Genomic DNA, 18,212 nt, shown 5'->3' with positions numbered 1-18,212 from the left:
CACATCGAAACTGGATTCGAAAGCTAAGTAAACGAGTGTAGCATCTCAAAACTTTATTTAACTCACGGGGGATCACGAGCACAACAAATAAAAGAAAAAAAATGTATATGTTATATAGCGTCGCACGCGCGCTCGAGCATACATGTGTTAGCTCAAAAGCTAAGTAAACGAGTGTAGTATATCTCAAAACTTTATTTAAAACATGCATTGTGTTATAATCGTTTGAAAAACTTATCTTCTCAAATAACATTGAGAAACAATGTAAATTTTTTTTGGAAGATATCTTGAACTTGTTTTCTTTTTCAATGACATTCTATTTAAAAACGTTATTGAAATGATGATTTCCAAAAAAAAAATTACAAGATGTGTCTTCCAACAAAATCGTGAAATAATAAATACTTCAAGGATTTTTGATATGATGCATTTTCAGATCATACTTTAAACGATAACTTTTGTTACAGTTTTCAGTATTGTTATACGTTTTTCCCTTAAACTATCAAAAGACTGTCAAAAAACAACAAATTTAATCATTATTAATCATTAAAAATATTTTCTTCCACACTACTTGACCTGTTTGTGTGTGGATGATAAATATCAGTTTGATGTCGAGCTGAGTATAAAAGTGAACGGCTGAAGATATTTAAAGTAAGACTAATACTCTAAACAACACGTATGCACTTTTTTTAAATGTTGTATTGGCACCAAGATTGATTAAATATTTATTTCTGAAACATTGAACTGAAGTGCAAAAAAAAAATTTTTAATCAATACACATTTAAAATGTGTTTATCACAACACGTATAATACAGCATAGTTAACGATTAAGTTTAATTGAGTCTCCGTTTTTATGTTAAATATTTTCCAGTTTTACTTCAGCAAAAGTAAATTCTCAAATTGTGAACGTTAAACTTTTTTTTTAAATAAAATTTTCTTGAGTGCAGAAATAAAAAATCATTTGTGTATACTTCTATAAAAACGTATTCTTGTTAACACCAACAATTTTAAACTTTATACGATTAAATCATTGATATGGATACAATAATATTACCTTAAGTTTTGAGAAAAAAATGTTTTCATCCATAATAATTTCACATATGTGTTCTATTCCATTCATCTAACAAAAATGTTGGATTCACCAGCCTTGTAATATTCCTACGATTCCCGCACATGTATGAAATTCAATGATTTCCAATCGCTTCGGCTCATTACTGCAGAATACGACGCACTTAAGGTGTTTTATCAAAAAAAAAATTTACCCATACATATAAAGATATCGTGTAAACGTGCACCAACGATAGCACATACGATACTACGTACATGCGTATCGGACAGCCAACACCTACACTTTCTGGATAAGTAAATAAATTGCTGATGCGCACATAAATCATGATGTCGCCATGCGGCTTTAACCTTGACTTAAAGACAGCGTCTTAACTTTTTTTTTTTTTTTTTTTTTGTTACTTGTTACAATCAAATATTTGTATACATGACGTGAAAAAAATTTATTGACTAATTCTTCGTCTCATATTCACTCTGGTTACCAGTAACGAGCAGATACCCTAGTACTTTAAAGTAAGCGCCAATTGTTCGACGCGCTCCATTCGGTTCACCAGCTCAAACAGATCGACATCTGCCAAAAACGCACCTCCAGTGTATACACATTTGGTAAACTTACCAAAACTCAGATGTATCTTGTGTCACGCCATTAAATCGATTCGTGCGACATTGTATTGCGCGCCTAAAGAAAAAATTCTTTGTTTGAAAAAGGTCCATCTTCGTCACACTTATACTACCGCCGGCCTTTTAATGCCATCTGCAATCGAGCCGTGTTGTAAGTATTTGTTTTCCTAGAAAAATCGAATCTTTTTGCTAAGTTCACATGTTCATAATTTAAAAATGATAGAACTCAAGTGTAGGCGCGTTTAAAGTTTTTATGAACCGAATTACCTTGATCACTCACCTTGTAAGGAATGAGAAGATATACTAGACAGATATGCAGTAGTAATTAACCGGTTGATTTTTGTTGTCAACCATATTTCTGGTGTTGGAAAAAAAAAATAGTGTGAGACGACTGAAATTTTTACTTTTAGGCGCTCAAATCCCACAACGATGGGTGTTCGTTTTCATGGGATTTCTCGCTCTGTTCAGTGCATACGCCATGCGGGTCTGTCTATCCATTACAGTGACGCAAATGGTGGTGCCCATCCACGAGAAGAAGACCAATTTTACCGACGACACGTGTCCTGGACTCGAAAACGATGCTCCCGACCGTCCGACTGCTTTCACGGGTGGGACCTACGAGTGGAGTGAATACGAGCAGGTGGGGTGCTTTAGGTTACAGTAAGAAAGTGGCATTAATATGGGCTGTTTTTCAAATTTTAAGAACACAAAACAAGATTTGATGAATCTGTAGAATATGGTCTTTAAGTGCAACAATTAATCTCTCCAAATCTAAGGGTGCATCAGTTCACGTTTTTAAGTGTGAAATTGAAATTTTTATTTTTTATAAAGTACGTGACAACAGTGTTGATGAGCATTTGTAAAACCACAAAATCAGTGATTACTTAACTGTGCTACTGTTTTTGTAAAACAATCATTTCGGTGAGGCTGTACCAACATAATCAGTGACTAAATGCGTTCCCTCTGCTTTAGTCTTCGTATGGTAATTTTTCTTTTAGAAAGTGTCAGATTCGACAGAGTTACTTACATTGTTGATAGCAAACTAATATGATTATTTTTGTAATGTCTTTAAGTTGTATTTTTTTAAAGTATCTCAATTTGAATGTAGATTTATAATGTGTTTCTGTCAAAACACGAAGAACACTACAGTTGTGCTCGTACATAGAAAGGATCACTTGCAGTTAATCAATTATTCTTTGCCAAAATTTTCGCATCGAACAAAGAAACAAGTATTTATTGATATCACTTTAGTTGAATCACTAAAAGTGAGTAATCATAGGTCTAGTATTGTTGTTAACCTTTTGTTTCTAACCTATAATGTAATGTCTGTCTCCATCACATGCAGTTTATTCGTTAACAGTTCATGAATAAGTACTTGCTGGTAAGCCATAATTAACAGTTAAAAAACATACTTAAACGCAAGTGATCTTTTTCATCCATGTAAAGTCCAACTCTTTGTGTTTTGAGGTTATTGCCAACAATTTAAAGTTATCGAATATCGAAATACATCAGATGCACTTCTACACGGTTAAAAATTTTGTGTTAGCTGCTTAGTTACACAAATTATATGTCAAAATCACATACAAGTTGTGTATTTTCTCATACAAAAGAGCTGTGCTCTATAAATACAATTTTTGTATACAAATTTAGTCAGGGATAGGAATATAGTTAGTACTTTAGGGGCTTGGGCGATTGGTATAATATATAGGATAAGGTGCCAGAGAGGTCGTCATCAAATAAACACTTTTCAACAGTTCATTTTTTGATAAATATACTTATTATAACAAAAATGGGTTCAAGATGAAGAAATTTCCAGAAAAGTACCGGAAAATAGTGCAAGTGGCAAGGAGAAACATTAATATTTCATACTTTACTTCGAATTTCCTCTATACAAAAATACATAAATATCATTTAAAATTTCTGAGGTTTATTACTTACTTTTAAAGTTACAGTCGATTTTGTGATAATTCTCATAAGAGTACGTGTTAAAGTGGCAAGTTTTTCAATAGCTATCTCCTCGCAAATAAAGTGGTTAACCACAGTGTTTCTTTACCGCAAATGAATTCGGCATACTTTTTTTACATACTTTATATCTGAGTTTCAGAGATTTTTATCATTTCAATAAAAAACGTCCAAGTCACCTTACAGAAGTTTACTCCCTATCAGTACAAGTCATTAACTCTTAGTTACAGTACTTCAGGTGAATGCTCCAATTATCGCTCATGTCCCAATTATCGATAATTTTTCTTCAAATCTTAATAAAAATTTTTTCAAACATGAATTGTTCTTGGAACACCAAAAAATAAATTTTTTTAAATTCAAATCCACCTTGTTATTCATTGAAAGTGTATCTGAGAACTGTAAAAAAAAAATAAAAAAAATAAAGTGACCGATAATTGGGACATTTCGTCTACTCGAGTGAGCGATAATTCGGACATTCACCTTATATGAGTGAATATATGTAAAAATTTGAAGCTTTATTTTTTCTGGATGACCAATATTTCTAGTTAATGTATCCGATGGATTTTTTATTTAAAAACGTTTATTTTAAATTACAAAACGATTGAAAGCCAAGTAATTTCGACATTAACTACCTTCGTCACGTATAACATTTTTTTAATTACAAAATAGTTATTTACGTAACAAGTGCGGAAAAGACGATTTCCCGCATGAGTAGTGATTGACTCACACGAGTGCCGGAGTTGACGGGACCGAGTACCAGTTGAGCACACGAGTGAGTGCGTAGCACGAGTGTGATCGCAAGGTACGAGTTACCGTCACCGGCCACGAGTGCGAGTCTATCACACGAGTGCGGGAAATCGTCCCGCACGAGTTGCGTACAAGTTTTTTCGCATGTGTGAGGAAAATAGGTACAAAATAGGTTTGAATTTTGATTTCCAGTGTGTAGCAAAATTTTTTCCGGTGTGTGGCAAAACCTTTTCCACACACCTTTTCCGCACACTGTGCGGCAAAAACCTTTGCCGCACACTTTTTCCACACACTGTGCGACAAAAACCTTTGCCACACACCTTTTCCGCACACTGTGCGGAAAAACCTTTGCCGCACACCTTTGTCGCACACTATGTGGGAAAATCGATTTTCCACACTAATACCAGTGCGGAAAATATCCATTTTCCGCACACTATAGCGAAAAATCATTTTTCCTACTTTGGGCGTTTTTTTTAACATTTGGACGTTTAGTGCGCCCTCAGTAAGAAAAATAGAGTTAGCACCTGTTGCGCAGGTCCCTTGGGTCTGGTGCTTGCCCTGAAGAAATGCGCCACCAGATACGAAAACTACCATTCAATACTAAAGGTTTTACGTTGAATACGTTTATTACATATTTTGTTGATTCTATAACCGATAGAACTCCCTTAATTAGAACATTTTATCACTAAAATAAATTTAAAGTGGTATGGGTACACAATTGATATCATTCGATATATTGTGTAGTTTGATTGTTTGCTGGAATTTCAACACTAAAACATTAAAATACACAACCATGTCTTCCATCTTGTTTCTACAAAAAGAAACTTGCAATAGAAATTTCATCATCATTCGTGTCTTATAGTTAAAAAGTTTCCGTGCACGTTTTTTGCAAAAAATAAATAAAAAAACCCTGAAAAGGAACTACTTTTAGAAATTATTCTTCAAGCAATTTCAATAGGTATCTTTTTTATCAAAATGTGTCTGTAACCGCTGAAAATATTGAACCAAGCTACACTCTGTCAACTAAACAATGCTAATTTTTTTTAACGACATTACAGTTTAATTATAGTTCAGCCGGTGGATGGATAAAAGTTTTATTTCGTGACGTTACAGTATCAAGTACATATATGTACAGAGTCAAACTAATGTATACATATAAAGGTACTTTTTGACCTTGATTTCAACGGCACGCAAAAATGGTTGCACTTCCTTAAATAGAGCCACTCCCTCTATCTTAAATTCACATGGGCATTGTTAAGCACCCATCAAAGTGCCCCTTGAAACACCTTTAAGTGCTAACACAAGATTCCCGAAACTTGTTACAGGGTGTTATCCTCTCCTCGTTCTACTGGGGCTACACGCTCACCCAGATCCCCGGGGGCATGATCGCCGAGCGCTTCGGCGGCAAGTACACCCTCGGCCTCGGGATCCTCGTGACCGGCGCGCTAACAACCCTGTCACCCCTGGCCGTCCACTTGGGCGGCTCGAGGGCCCTGATCCTCCTGCGCCTTGTCTCCGGCCTCACCTGCGGCGTGATGTTCCCAGCAGCAAGTAACAAAACTCCAAACTACCCAATAACCTCTCCAAACATGATTTACAAAAATTAACCCATGTAAAATATTGATTCGAAGATGTCATGCTCTCGCACTGGATTCCCGTGGAGGAGCGATCGATGGCCGGTTCTCTCGTCTTCGCCGGGGCACCCCTGGGCACCGTCTTCGCGAGCGCCCTCTCAGGTCTGATCCTCGAACGCTCGAGCCTCGGCTGGCCGGGGGTCTTCTACTTCTTCGGTGGCTTTGGCATCCTCTGGTTCCTCCTATTCGTCATCCTCTGCTACGACAGCCCGGACGAGCATCCCTTCATCTCCGACGCGGAGGCCAAGTTCCTGCATGACCGACTGAGCCAGCACAAGCACCGGGAAGTCCCCGTGGTACCTTGGGGACGTATCCTTCGCTCAAAAGCCGTTTGGGCCCTCAGCGCGGCGTCCATCGGCAACGGCTGGGGCTTTTTAACTCTAGTCAGTGACCTCAACAAGTACATGTCAAGCGTAATGAAGTTCTCGATCCGGGACAATGGCTACCTGTCGGCACTGCCGTACCTCTTCATGTGGCTCGGGAGCCTGATAACCTCGTGGCTTTCGGATTGGCTGGTGGCGACCAATCGGGCGACCACTACGAAGGTCAGGAAGTTCGGGACCTCAGTTGCCTCGGTGGGCCCGGCGGTTTTCCTCATCGGAGCGTCGTATGCCGGTTGCGACAGGGTCACGGTCGTCACTGCCATCACCGCGGCCATGTTCCTGCTCGGTAGCTCCTTACCCAGTGTCAAGGTCAACGTGCTCGACCTCACCCCGAACTACGCGGGCTCCCTCATGGCGTTGACCAACTGCATGGCCTCCGCCACGGGGATACTCACGCCGTACATCGTGGGGGTGCTGACGCCGAATCAGACGCTGGCCGAGTGGCGTGTGGTGTTTTGGATCGTGGCTGGCGTGCTGCTCGGGACGAACGTTGTGTTTGTCCTGTGGGCCAGCGGGGAGGTCCAGGAATGGAACAATCCGGAGTTCCTGAGGAAGGACAAGCGAGGCGAGGGCGAGGTGTCGAAAGAGGAGCTGGTACTGCTGCAGGCACCCGTCGTCATCAAGGAGGCATTGTGATTCCTCGCAACACGTGGCTTTTCATTGATGACCTCTTTTTTTTGCATGTGAAACGTGGGCGTGGGTTTCGAGTGTTGTATGTTATCGACGCTGGGGAGGAGAAAAACTACATCCCGAAAATCACGGGTGAAAAGCGTTTTTTTGCTTTTAGCGTCGGTGTAGTCTAGTCAAGTGATTGAAATTTTTATAAATGAGGGCTACTATGCCGCTAGGGGCGCTCGCCATCACACGAGATACTTTATACGTCTTAGTATATCTATACGAAATACACGCGATTATCAGCTCATGTGACGGCGAACGCCCCCTAGCGGCAAATGAGCCCCCATTGTAAGTTGTAACTTTATTTTATACCATGTATGTACATATATTTGTGTTGTGTACCAAATGTTGTTAAACGCATGAGACGCAAACTGTTGCTTGTATATAATGTACTGTTGTCATTAGGATTGCCTCGGGATCCAAACGAATCAAGCACTCAGTGCCGCATCAAATCGGAGCTTTTAGAGACATTTCAATTTTTATAACGTTACGAACGTAAATTGGCATTTAAATCAATTTGTTGTGTCAATGTCTTAATAATAAAAGCAGTAAGCAGCATTTCTTAACTTTCGTTGCCTAAAATAATCTGATATTTGTACCCAGATATTACACAAATATGGGCAATGTCGATCAAGATTTTTTTTCTCTCTATAATAAAATATTATTTACTTTTCGTATACACTCTCATATTTACCATTGGACGCAAATAAATAAATACTTTGACCTTACCATACACTCACTTGTCCATCTGTTCCACAACGACTGCATTTACTGACTCAAAGATCCCTTGGTATACGTTGTATATAATGAACCCTCGTATCGGTCGATTGGGTGCAAAAAGAAAAAAAGAAAAAAAAAATTCGAAATCTGTTTACCGATGAATTCAATGCAATCTTGGAACTCGTAATAATACCCGAGAAAAAAGTATTTCAACAGGTCTCACGTGTCGGCATTACGTAAATCTCGTTATTTTTTTCTTTGTTTGCGTCCCCTCCTTCGACTCGTTTCTTATTATTTTTCAAGAACGCCGAAAAATCATAAATCACGTAATCGCGTCGGTATTATTCGCACTTCGAGTCGACTGCCGTGTCGCAAGAGTGAGATTTTGAGTTCATAGTACAATCTTGCACCCAACAATGTTTTGCTGGAAATTCAAATGAGATCGCGCGCTGTACCTATACCATTGTATCGACAAGCGTCTATTGTACGTTTACGCGCGCAACAAGTGCATTGCCTTCCCATCGAACGAGTCAATGCACTCGACCTCGAGCCCCCGCGTAAACGACATCAAAACAATATCGGAAATTTTCCCTGATACCTGCATTATTTGTATATTATAACGCATAACGTATGGGCCATTTTACGAAAACTGGCATACTACAAACTCTGAAACGGACAAGTACTATAAAAAAAGGATTTTTCATTTATGTAATGGTTTTTTCTTGTGCTGTTTGCGCAGACCATAAGTAAGTTGTAATTTTTCAGGCTACGCTAAAACTTCCTTTGAAAGAATTTCTCAATAGTCCTTTACTGATGGGTATAGCGCTACGGGCGCTAATTTTTATTTTGGGAAGATATACCTTACGACTTTGCGAGCCCGTAGCACTGGCTTATGGTGAAGGAAAAATTTGAAATAATTTCGGCGATACTCTCGTCCACTTTTAGAATATACAAAACGTTCCAATTGGAGTACCCAAGTATATACTCTAAAATGTATAAAAATTATTAACAACTATTTTTAAATTCGGTTTGCGAAAAGTTTAGAACCGATTAAGCTGAAATTTCGTGTGAATGATAAGGGCTATGATATCTGTCTTTTGTTAAAATTTCAGCTCTAAATATTGTATAAAGTGTGAGTTATTGAATTTCGAAAAAATGGCTCAAAATGGCTTTTTTTTGCGATTTACGAAAAAACGACTGAACCGATCTGAACCCAACGCGGCTCATTTTGTTCATGCACATCTTATTTATGCACGATTCTTCGGTTTTCTTCTAGACGCAAAAAATATGTTTTGGCCATTTTTGCCATTTTTTGGGGGGCTCTTGCTGACATTTGTACTTGTTAAATTCGGTTTCAATTTGTTTTAATACATTGAAACTACTACCCTCTTTTTTTCAAGCTAGTCAGAATTTTGGGGATATCATTATGATTTTTAGCTGATTCTACCATACTATAGGTATGGCCCATCAAAAAACGACCGCCGTCGTTGTTTTTGTTTACTCGTTAGACGCGTACACGCGCTCTTTTTATTTTCATCCGAGAATCCAACTAAATCTGGCACGCGAAACGAGATACGCCGCGTGCCAAGATCACGAAAAATGTAGCGCAATAATTATACTTACTTACATCAACGGAACACGTTGCAACGTCGTCGATTAATTTCGCTATCGGGACGACAATCATGCGTGTACAAATAATTTTTTTTTTTTTTTTTTCAAACTACGCGCGTCAGCTATTCGGCGCTTTACTGTACAAACGTCGTTGCGAAATGTATTTTTTATCAACACTCGCGATGATAAGACTCTCATTTTTGCATATTAGTTCCCCTGAGAGTAAAAAGAAGAAGAAGAAGCAAAAGAAAAAGTTCAGTACCGATTATCTAAACATTTGTGCAAGTGTCCGCATGCGCGAGCTCGCACGCGGAATCTAAAATCGACTTAGCTGCAACAACTGTGCGCATGTCATTAGCATTAATATGTGCAAGTAACGAGAGAGACAATGACATTAGCGACGAAAAAAAAGCCTCATCGCTGACGACGAGGCGATTGTAAGTACAAATAATTATGACGGTGATAAAGTTCGCTCGATGAATTATATAAAAGAGGAGAGAGCGAGAGATAAAAAAAAAAAAAAGCACAGGTGCAGCAGACGCGGATTTTTCCACACGCGAGCCGTGCACGCTCGCTGGGTGCGCTAAAAATGTAACAACACGTGCACTCGCGTCCAAGCGAGAGAGAAACGAGAGAAAAAAACGTGCAACAATTTCATATATATATATATAAATGTACACAGTTTCGCCTCGTCGTATTTATATATAAACCCTGAGGAGTACCCATCTGATTTTTTTTTTTTTTTTTTTATCGAAACGCCACAAGCAGCAGGGAGCGGGGAAAACAAGTACATCCGACCGATCGCCGTCGCAAATTGTCCACTTTTTTGCACGGATTCGCTCGGACACACACTCTCGCGAGTATTCTGTACTCGTAGTGGACAAGCCGATCGCGCATCGTCGCACAAGGGAGAGATAGCCTCAGTCTCGCCGGCACCGCTACTACACTCGGCCATGCGCGTGACCGGACGAGAGCTCCCGCCAGTCACAGGCGGCGATACGAACAGTTGTTTTATACCAAAGCCCGCTTCGACTCCGAATCCACGCGCTATTATCGGTACAATTAGTGCTACATATAGTTATATGGTTATTACTATCAGTGTGCAGTAAAACGATATATACCGGCAAAGCGCGGAGGACACACAACGCGGCTTTTGTTTCCCTCCCTTGGATTCTTTTTTTTTTTTTTTTTTATTATTTTTTTTTTTTCCGGTTTTTAGTGCAACATCAGCGGCAGCAGTGCAAATATTTAATTTCGTGGTGACGTTTGAAGCGCTCGAGAGCACCACCTCCTTGGAAGAAAGTCCAACGACTGCGGCGAAAGAGCGAGAGAGAGGAATACGTGTGTGTAGTTGGTTATCTGCCGCGCGCTGCCGATCGTCGCCGCCGGTAGAGCTAATACAAAGTATATAGTCGCCCGTACTTGCCGGGAAGACACTGCGCGCACTCGTCGATTCGCGGAAGCCTGAACGTCATGAGGTGAGGTGTCGGAGGAAGAAGAAGAAGAAGAACACGAGGAACGAGAGGAGGACGGATCGCAGAAAACGAGCGAAATAATAATAATTATAATCGCAAAAAACGCGAGTGAGAGTGCGCGGCACTTCTATTTTTAGGTGGACGAGTTTTTTCGCCTTTTCTTTCACACGTCTTTCGGTTTTTCTTTCCTCGGCCGATAGAAAGACTCGTCTCGTGCTTGTTGTGTTCGCTTCGATCGAAAAAAAAAAAAAAAAAAAAAAAAAAACCGCCACCATGTCCGCACAGTGGAAAGAATGTTGTGAGTATATACATTACGTTACACGTGCACAAAATTTGCGACAGACGCTTCGTTTTTTTTTTTTTTTTTGTTCTTCATGGCTGCGTGGGTACTTTTTCTCTCCCAGCTCGGACTATTTCCGAAAACCGGCCGATTTCAACGCGTGCGCGCGTCCATTTTTCACGGTTAACTCACCAATGGCTGTAATCGATTTTTAATTTCTACAACGATAACGGGCCGTAATCAACACCTGCTACTATATGCATTGTCTTTGGTATTCGTTGTTATCGTAAAAATGTGAAGTTTTACAGTGACAACGGCGCTCGTCGGTGGATATGTAATTTATTCTCGAGCGTTTTGTCAGAATTTGAAGTTGGCTCGAGGACATAGATTATCGTTCTCGAATATCACAAAAGTGGGATGTCATTGAACAGATTTGATTAATCGGTTGCACTCATTGGTGCTTGAAATTACTCGAAAAGTGTGAATTAATGTAAAAATGCGCGACGGCTTTGGTTTGCCGCTTTTCGTGCATTCGTTCGCTTTTATCTATATCGGTCTGACGGAATCGGGTTTTCTGCACTTGCTTCTTTGAAATAGAAAGTTGACAGATAACGCGCTCGTTTTGATGATTACTTGGGCTTTCTTTGGGTATAGCTCTCTGGCTTAAAAATTTATAATCGCGTGTAGTGTTTTTTTTTTTTTTTTTTTTTTCGGCTCAAACTAAAGGAAATGTCCTATTCTAATATTTGGACATGCAATTCCGAATTAAAATCATAACTAATTTCGAGGTAGTTGTCATTTTTACAATATAAAGTATCTTTCGGGTGTCGACAAAATTTTACAATCCAACAAACTTTAATATATAAACAAATCAGTTAGAGGGTTTTTGTAGTAGAATACGTGGTAAAATAATTTATGGATGTAGGTACTTTTTTTGTTGTGTAATCAAGCATTTTCCCGGATTAAAATTAAGCTGCCGTTTGGAATTTGAAAATGTGGCAATAATGTGATCCTATTGTTTACAGAACAGTTTAAGAACTTTAATGTGTTAATGACAAAAAAAACTGAAAAAACAGGGTAGCTCAAAACTTTTTTCTTCAAATCGTTTATCATACTTTTTTCGCTGAATATTAAACGTACACGTGTTTTCTAGATAAAAATCAACAATTTTTTATAAAGTTATTAATTTACTTCGAGAGTTGTTGTCTTTTTTAATAAAAGTTGAATTTTTAACAAATCGATCACAATTTTAAACCCTTGTGTCAACCACTTACGATGAACAAACTTATTTTTTCTCACCAAGATATGTCAAATGTGACAAAATTATCAATGATCGTTAATCCAGAAAATTGTCTACATAGCTGACCCAAAACTTATCCATGTTATTTCATTATTTTGACTTTTTACAAATATCTGACATCGTTTTCGAAGTAAAATACTTAATTTAAAAAAGTTTCTAAGTATGATTCAGAGCAGAAAGCCTACTCATTAATTATTACACAGCTTTGACAAAATTTGTTGATCAACAGTTCCGTTGAAATTTTTTATTAAAAAAAAAAAAAAAAAAAAAAAAAAAAAAAAAAAAAAAAAGTAAACGTTCTCATTTGTTCCAAGATCGGTGCAGTTCAGCGACGCGCAAGCGATGAAAAACAAAATGTACTTATTTGACGCTCGGCAATAAATTTCACTGCTCATTAATTTGAGTCCGAGAGCGCTGGCCGAGTCATCCTTCGCGATAAACGAACGTACCGCTTTATGCTAATTTCGATTTGACACACTTAATTGAGTTGTCATTAAAAAAAGAAAAAAAAAAAAATTGCCAAAGTCATCACCGCTGCATGAAAATCGGGAAAAGTGCATCGAAGTACTCCACATTGCAGTATTGACACGAGACTAGATCCGCAATCTGTCGTCATAAAGTAATTGAAACCTCGAAAACCTCGCCCTCGTGTAATCACCTGCAATAAATGCACCCGCGGATGGCGCTAAAGATCTCGAACAAATCCCCGCAGCCTCGCTCCGAATTTCGCTTGGCGCCACTTGCGAGTCCCTGAAATATATACTTTGTACACGCCTGTACTTATACGCACGTTGCAAAATAATAATATTGTCGATCCAGGTGCCGGCGTATCGCAGCGATGGGTGTGCATCATCATGACCTTCTTCTCGTTGTTCTGCGCCTACACGATCCGCGTGTGTCTGTCGATCGCCATAACCGAGATGGTCGAGCCGCACAACGAGACCAGCAAGTTCCGCGACGACACCTGTCCCTCCGAGCCCGCGGTTGTCGGCAACGACACGAGGACGCACCACACGGTCGCCGCCATCGCTGCAACGGCCAAGGGTGCCGGTGACCTCTACCAGTGGTCGGAATATACACAGGTACTTTTTTTTTTCTCGTAGGATCGCGACGTCGTGTGCTTTTTGTTTCCCTCCCTCACCCCCACCCCCTCGTTCGCGATTGCGACTCATCCCCGGCATGTACGTACACAAAACGTCGCTCCGATAAGTCGATCGCGTCTTAAAAGATATGATGTAGCCTTCGATCGGTCTGTCTGCGGCTTGTCGATTTTTCTTCCATTGGCACGACGAGCGTAAAATTTTTCCGCTGATTACGACGGTATTGTGGCTCGGTTGGGTATATAAAGCCGACGATGGCGACTGTCAAATATTATTTTTGCCTCTCGCCGATGATGTATTTGTATTCGTAGAGTTGAGAAAAAGGCGGTTAAGAACACTAAATTCATTTTTTTTTTTTTTTTTTTTTTTTCTTTTTTACAGTAAATTTATTTTAGAATATCCATGTGCTGTTGATGTAGTTATTGTGACGTAATGTTCGCGATATCATGAAGTTGAATATCTTTTTTTTTTCATTTTATTCGCTACAATCACCATTTTTACCACGTGGTCAGACCTGACGTTAAATTACAGAAACAAACCCTCATTTAATTTGACTGAGGACAGATAAAAATTATAATGAAAGTTTATTGTCGCCGAGCTTTTTTTAAGTGACGTCAAAACAAATATTAGATTCACGAGATAACCGTGTTGTGTCATCGTAGTCGTGTCTTCCAGCGAACGGTCTCGTGATATGAAATCGAGGAATGACACGATGAAGTTTAATTTAACCAGTTAAAGTAATCATTAATATGTTCTCAAATCTTTAGCACGTACATGGGTATTTCGAATTAAAGTTTTGTTTTCAAAATCAACAGTTTAAACATCGATGTAAATACGAAACAAACTGATCTCGGAATAACATTTTTTGATAAAATTTAAGCACTTTAGTTAGAGTCATCGTGAATTATTATACCAACAAATATCACCCGAAAATATATATATATCGGGAAGATTTTAAAAGCATCTAGAGATACGTTGACAAACAAATGTTACTACACAAAAACAGGATATGACCCGTGATTTCCTTGCAATAACTTTGACTTATGTTCTGGTAAAACGAGGTGGGATTTGACTCGCGGATGACTTGATGAATAATAATAGACTGTAAAAAATGCCAAAATCATTTTATCTAGCCGGTCCTCTAGAACCAAGACAATTTTTTTTATGTATAGAAAGTTCATTGTTTTGATGATTGAAAATTAAAATCCTTGTTGCCAGAATTCACGTAGGTTCTACGTAGAAAAAATTTGTTGCTTCTTGTTCAATTGTTCTTTATTTAGTACCATATCGTAAGAACACAATTCACACGACAAAAGTGTATCTTTATATTTTTGTGAGAAATCAATATTTCCAAATAATAAGTAGTATTTTATTTAAACTTTTTAAATGTCATTTTCACATTATTAGCTTGTGTTTTGCATGTCTTCCTGAACATTTCTTTCTACTGAAAATTTCTACGTGCATTCCACAAACTGATAATAATAAAATTAGATTTAAGAGTCATGTCATGTCATGTAGTCACGAACTTTCTATAAATTTTGAAGCTTTGGCATTTTGTTCAGTCCATACGTGAAGTCATTCTCTTCTCATAAGTGGGTATCTGTAAAGAAAAGTGAAAATTCTTAATTAAACACAATGTAGGAATCTTCAGTTAACGACTTCACAAAACAAGAATCATTTTTTTTTTCCGAGTACGATTTGTCATGAATGACTAACTAAGTATCCAACGCAGTTCTACAGATATGAATATGTAGGGGCAAATGACCCAATCACTGCGTATTCGTAAATAATACAAAATAAGAATAAAAGACTGAAAAATTGGGGAGCTCAAGTACGTTTGGTCATTAATAACGTTCAATCCAGAATCATACTTTACATTATGAATATTTAGCACAGTAAAAAGTTTTAATACGTAGTAATGGAAACATTTACCCCTAGTCGAATGGATTTCCTAGCCATTAGAAAAAATAGTCAAATTGATTTCCGGCCATGATAAACCAGCTAGGGTATGCCATACTCCAAACCCACCCCTACTGTTGGGCTAGATACTATCTGCCACACCTCACGAACGTGCTGTCGTACCACTACAAGTTTTTTACTCGAAGAGTACGGCAATATATGTTTTTCATAGCATATTCTTCCTTCTCTTGAGTTCTTTTTACTTTTTCTTTTTTACTGCGCATCTTGACAACTATTTGATGTGCATTTGGGGGAAGACGAAAATTGAGCTCATGCTGTTAGTGGAGATAGCGGGTCGCTTAAAATGTAATCACAAAATTTTTTAACTCTTTAGTGGATAGGTATATAGAAACCGTTAAGTATATTCCGTAAAGTAGTCTTGAACGATACTAAGATGTGAAACAAGTAAACCCCAAAAAATTGTTATAATTTGCTTATTTTAGACTTTTTCTCTTACATTCATCACACAATCCAAGTTCTTGTATTGCAGACCACCAACACCAACCCAAATGGAATCTGCTTTCTCTACGAATATTTCAGACAGCGCTTCTATAATTACTATGTTAACACTTTATCCAAACCCTACATAGAAATTTACCGGTTTAGAAAGCAAGTAAGTTTTTAAATTTTGATCGTAACGTTGAAAATTCCAGTTCATAACATTCTATTACGAGATCAATGATCACTTGCTTCCTTCGATCGTTGAAACTTACTTTTTTTTTTTTTTTGTACAATTCGATGCACCAAGAACCAATATAATCATCATACTCCCCCAAATGACCCGGGAACCCATTCGATTATTTTTGTGACCTTGGGAATCAATTTGTCAATGGACTTCGCAAATTGCAGCGCTTTATCACTAATCGTACTCGAAATAAAATGATTCTGTTTTCCTTAAGCCGTTAACTTTCCAATCGAAAATAGAAGTTGTCGACGATCACCGCAAAAACACACACAATCAAACCGCGCGCTATCGTTCGAGTAATCACCACCAGCTTCCTCCTTTTTTTTTTTTTTTGCACGTCCAGCAGAAAAAAGAAAAGCCGCGAGACAGGGGAAAAAAAAGCACAAACGCGATATCGCTGTTATTACATCAGTCGTGGCGACGACGACGTCGATGACACACCACTTATAAATCATGACGTGATAATAAAACATGCACTCAACAGGGCATAGTCCTCTCCTCGTTCTACTGGGGCTACGTGATAACCCACATCCCCGGGGGCATGATAGCCGAAAAGTTCGGGGGCAAGTACACCCTGGGCTTTGGCATCCTCGGCAACGCCATCTTCACCATCCTCACACCCCTGGGGGTCAAGTACGGCGGCGTGTGGACCCTCATCTTCCTCCGGGTGATGGTAGGCCTGGCCCAAGGAGCCGCCTATCCCGCCCTGAACGTCATGCTCTCGCACTGGTGCCCCATCGAGGAGCGCTCCAAGGCCGGCTCGTTCGTCTACGCCGGGGCACCCCTGGGCACCGTCTTCGCCACCATGACCTCGGGCCTCATCCTCCGGTACAGCGAGGCCGGCTGGCCGGGGGTCTTCTACTTCTTCGGGGGCCTCAGCGTCCTCTGGTTCGTCATCTGGGTCGTCTTTTGCTACAACGGGCCCCAGGAGCACCCCTTCATCTCCGACGCCGAGGCCAAGTTCCTCCACGAGCAGCTCAGCCAGCACAAGCACAAAAAGGCCCCGGCCGTACCCTGGAGGCACGTCCTCACCTCCCTGCCCGTGTGGGCCCTCGTCGCCGCCATGATCGGCCACGGCTGGGGCTTCCTGACTCTCATAAGCGACCTGCCCAAGTACATGTCCAGCGTGATGAAGTTCTCCATCGAGAACAACGGCTACCTGTCCTCGCTGCCCTACCTGTGCATGTGGCTCGGGAGCATCGTCACCTCGTACGCGGCCGACTGGCTGATCGTCAACAAGCACATGAGCACGAAGAACGTGCGGAAGCTCGGCAACTCCATAGCCTCGGTGGGCCCGGCCGTGTTCATCGTGGGGGCGTCGTACGCGGGTTGCGACCGGGCCCTCGTAGTTGCCATGATAGCGATCGGTATGGCCCTTATGGGCGCGGCGCTGCCGAGTATGAAGGTCAACGGGCTGGACCTGTCGCCCAACTACGCGGGCTCCCTCATGGCCGTGACCAATGGGATAGCCTCGTTCACGGGGATACTCACGCCGTACATCGTGGGGGTGCTCACGCCGAATCAGACCCTCAGCGAGTGGAGGTTGGTCTATTGGATCATCGGTGTGGTCTTTCTCGCGACGAATTTTGTCTTTGTCGTGTGGGCCGATGGGGACGTGCAGTTCTGGAACGACCCGGACTTTTTGAGGAAGGAGAAGAGCGACAGGAAAGCCAAGAAGGCCAAAGAGGCCGTGGAGCTGCTGGCCGTGCAGACCAAGTGAGCCGCCGGGTGGTGAAGTTTTGTTTGCCGATCGAGTATTTTTTTTTTTTTTTTTTTTTTTTTTTTTTTTCTCTCGTGTATAATTTAAGTGTGAGATTAGACTAGAGCTTGGTTTTTTTATATACATAGTTTCTTTCATGAAAGTGTTCAGTAGCTTTTTGTACAAATAGTAAGGATATTCTTGCGATCGAGTGATTTGAGCTACCGCGTTACGATGTGCAGTTAAGATATTACATGTGTATTAAGCAGATAGGTGTAGAAAAGTGTGATCGATGATTTGGT

The 18,212-nt window shown here is 40.0% G+C and overlaps 2 protein-coding genes across 2 annotated transcripts; both read left to right on the top strand.

Annotated features, from left to right (window-relative positions):
* The first annotated feature begins 1,806 nt into the window (after positions 1–1,806).
* Positions 1,807–7,962, top strand: LOC106644804 (dietary and metabolic glutamate transporter-like). Its single transcript, XM_089597838.1, has 5 exons — positions 1,807–1,831; positions 2,091–2,320; positions 5,715–5,940; positions 6,021–6,966; positions 7,923–7,962. The coding sequence occupies exons 1-5, from the start codon at positions 1,807–1,809 to the stop codon at positions 7,960–7,962; spliced, it is 1,467 nt and encodes a 488-aa protein (XP_089453964.1).
* A 2,639-nt stretch (positions 7,963–10,601) lies between these two features.
* Positions 10,602–17,980, top strand: LOC106644822 (dietary and metabolic glutamate transporter). The gene is made up of 3 exons (XM_089597813.1): positions 10,602–11,185; positions 13,287–13,549; positions 16,696–17,980. Exons 1-3 carry the CDS (start codon positions 11,161–11,163, stop codon positions 17,929–17,931), a joined length of 1,524 nt encoding a protein of 507 aa, XP_089453939.1. The 5' UTR covers positions 10,602–11,160; the 3' UTR covers positions 17,932–17,980.
* Positions 17,981–18,212: the final 232 nt, after the last annotated feature.

The sequence above is a fragment of the Copidosoma floridanum genome, unplaced genomic scaffold (genome assembly GCF_036245765.1).
Source record: "Copidosoma floridanum isolate Cflo_tuat_1 unplaced genomic scaffold, Cflo_Japanese_pri ptg000040l, whole genome shotgun sequence".
Lineage (NCBI taxonomy): Eukaryota > Metazoa > Arthropoda > Insecta > Hymenoptera > Encyrtidae > Copidosoma > Copidosoma floridanum.
This window is presented reverse-complemented; position numbering and strand designations above follow the sequence as displayed.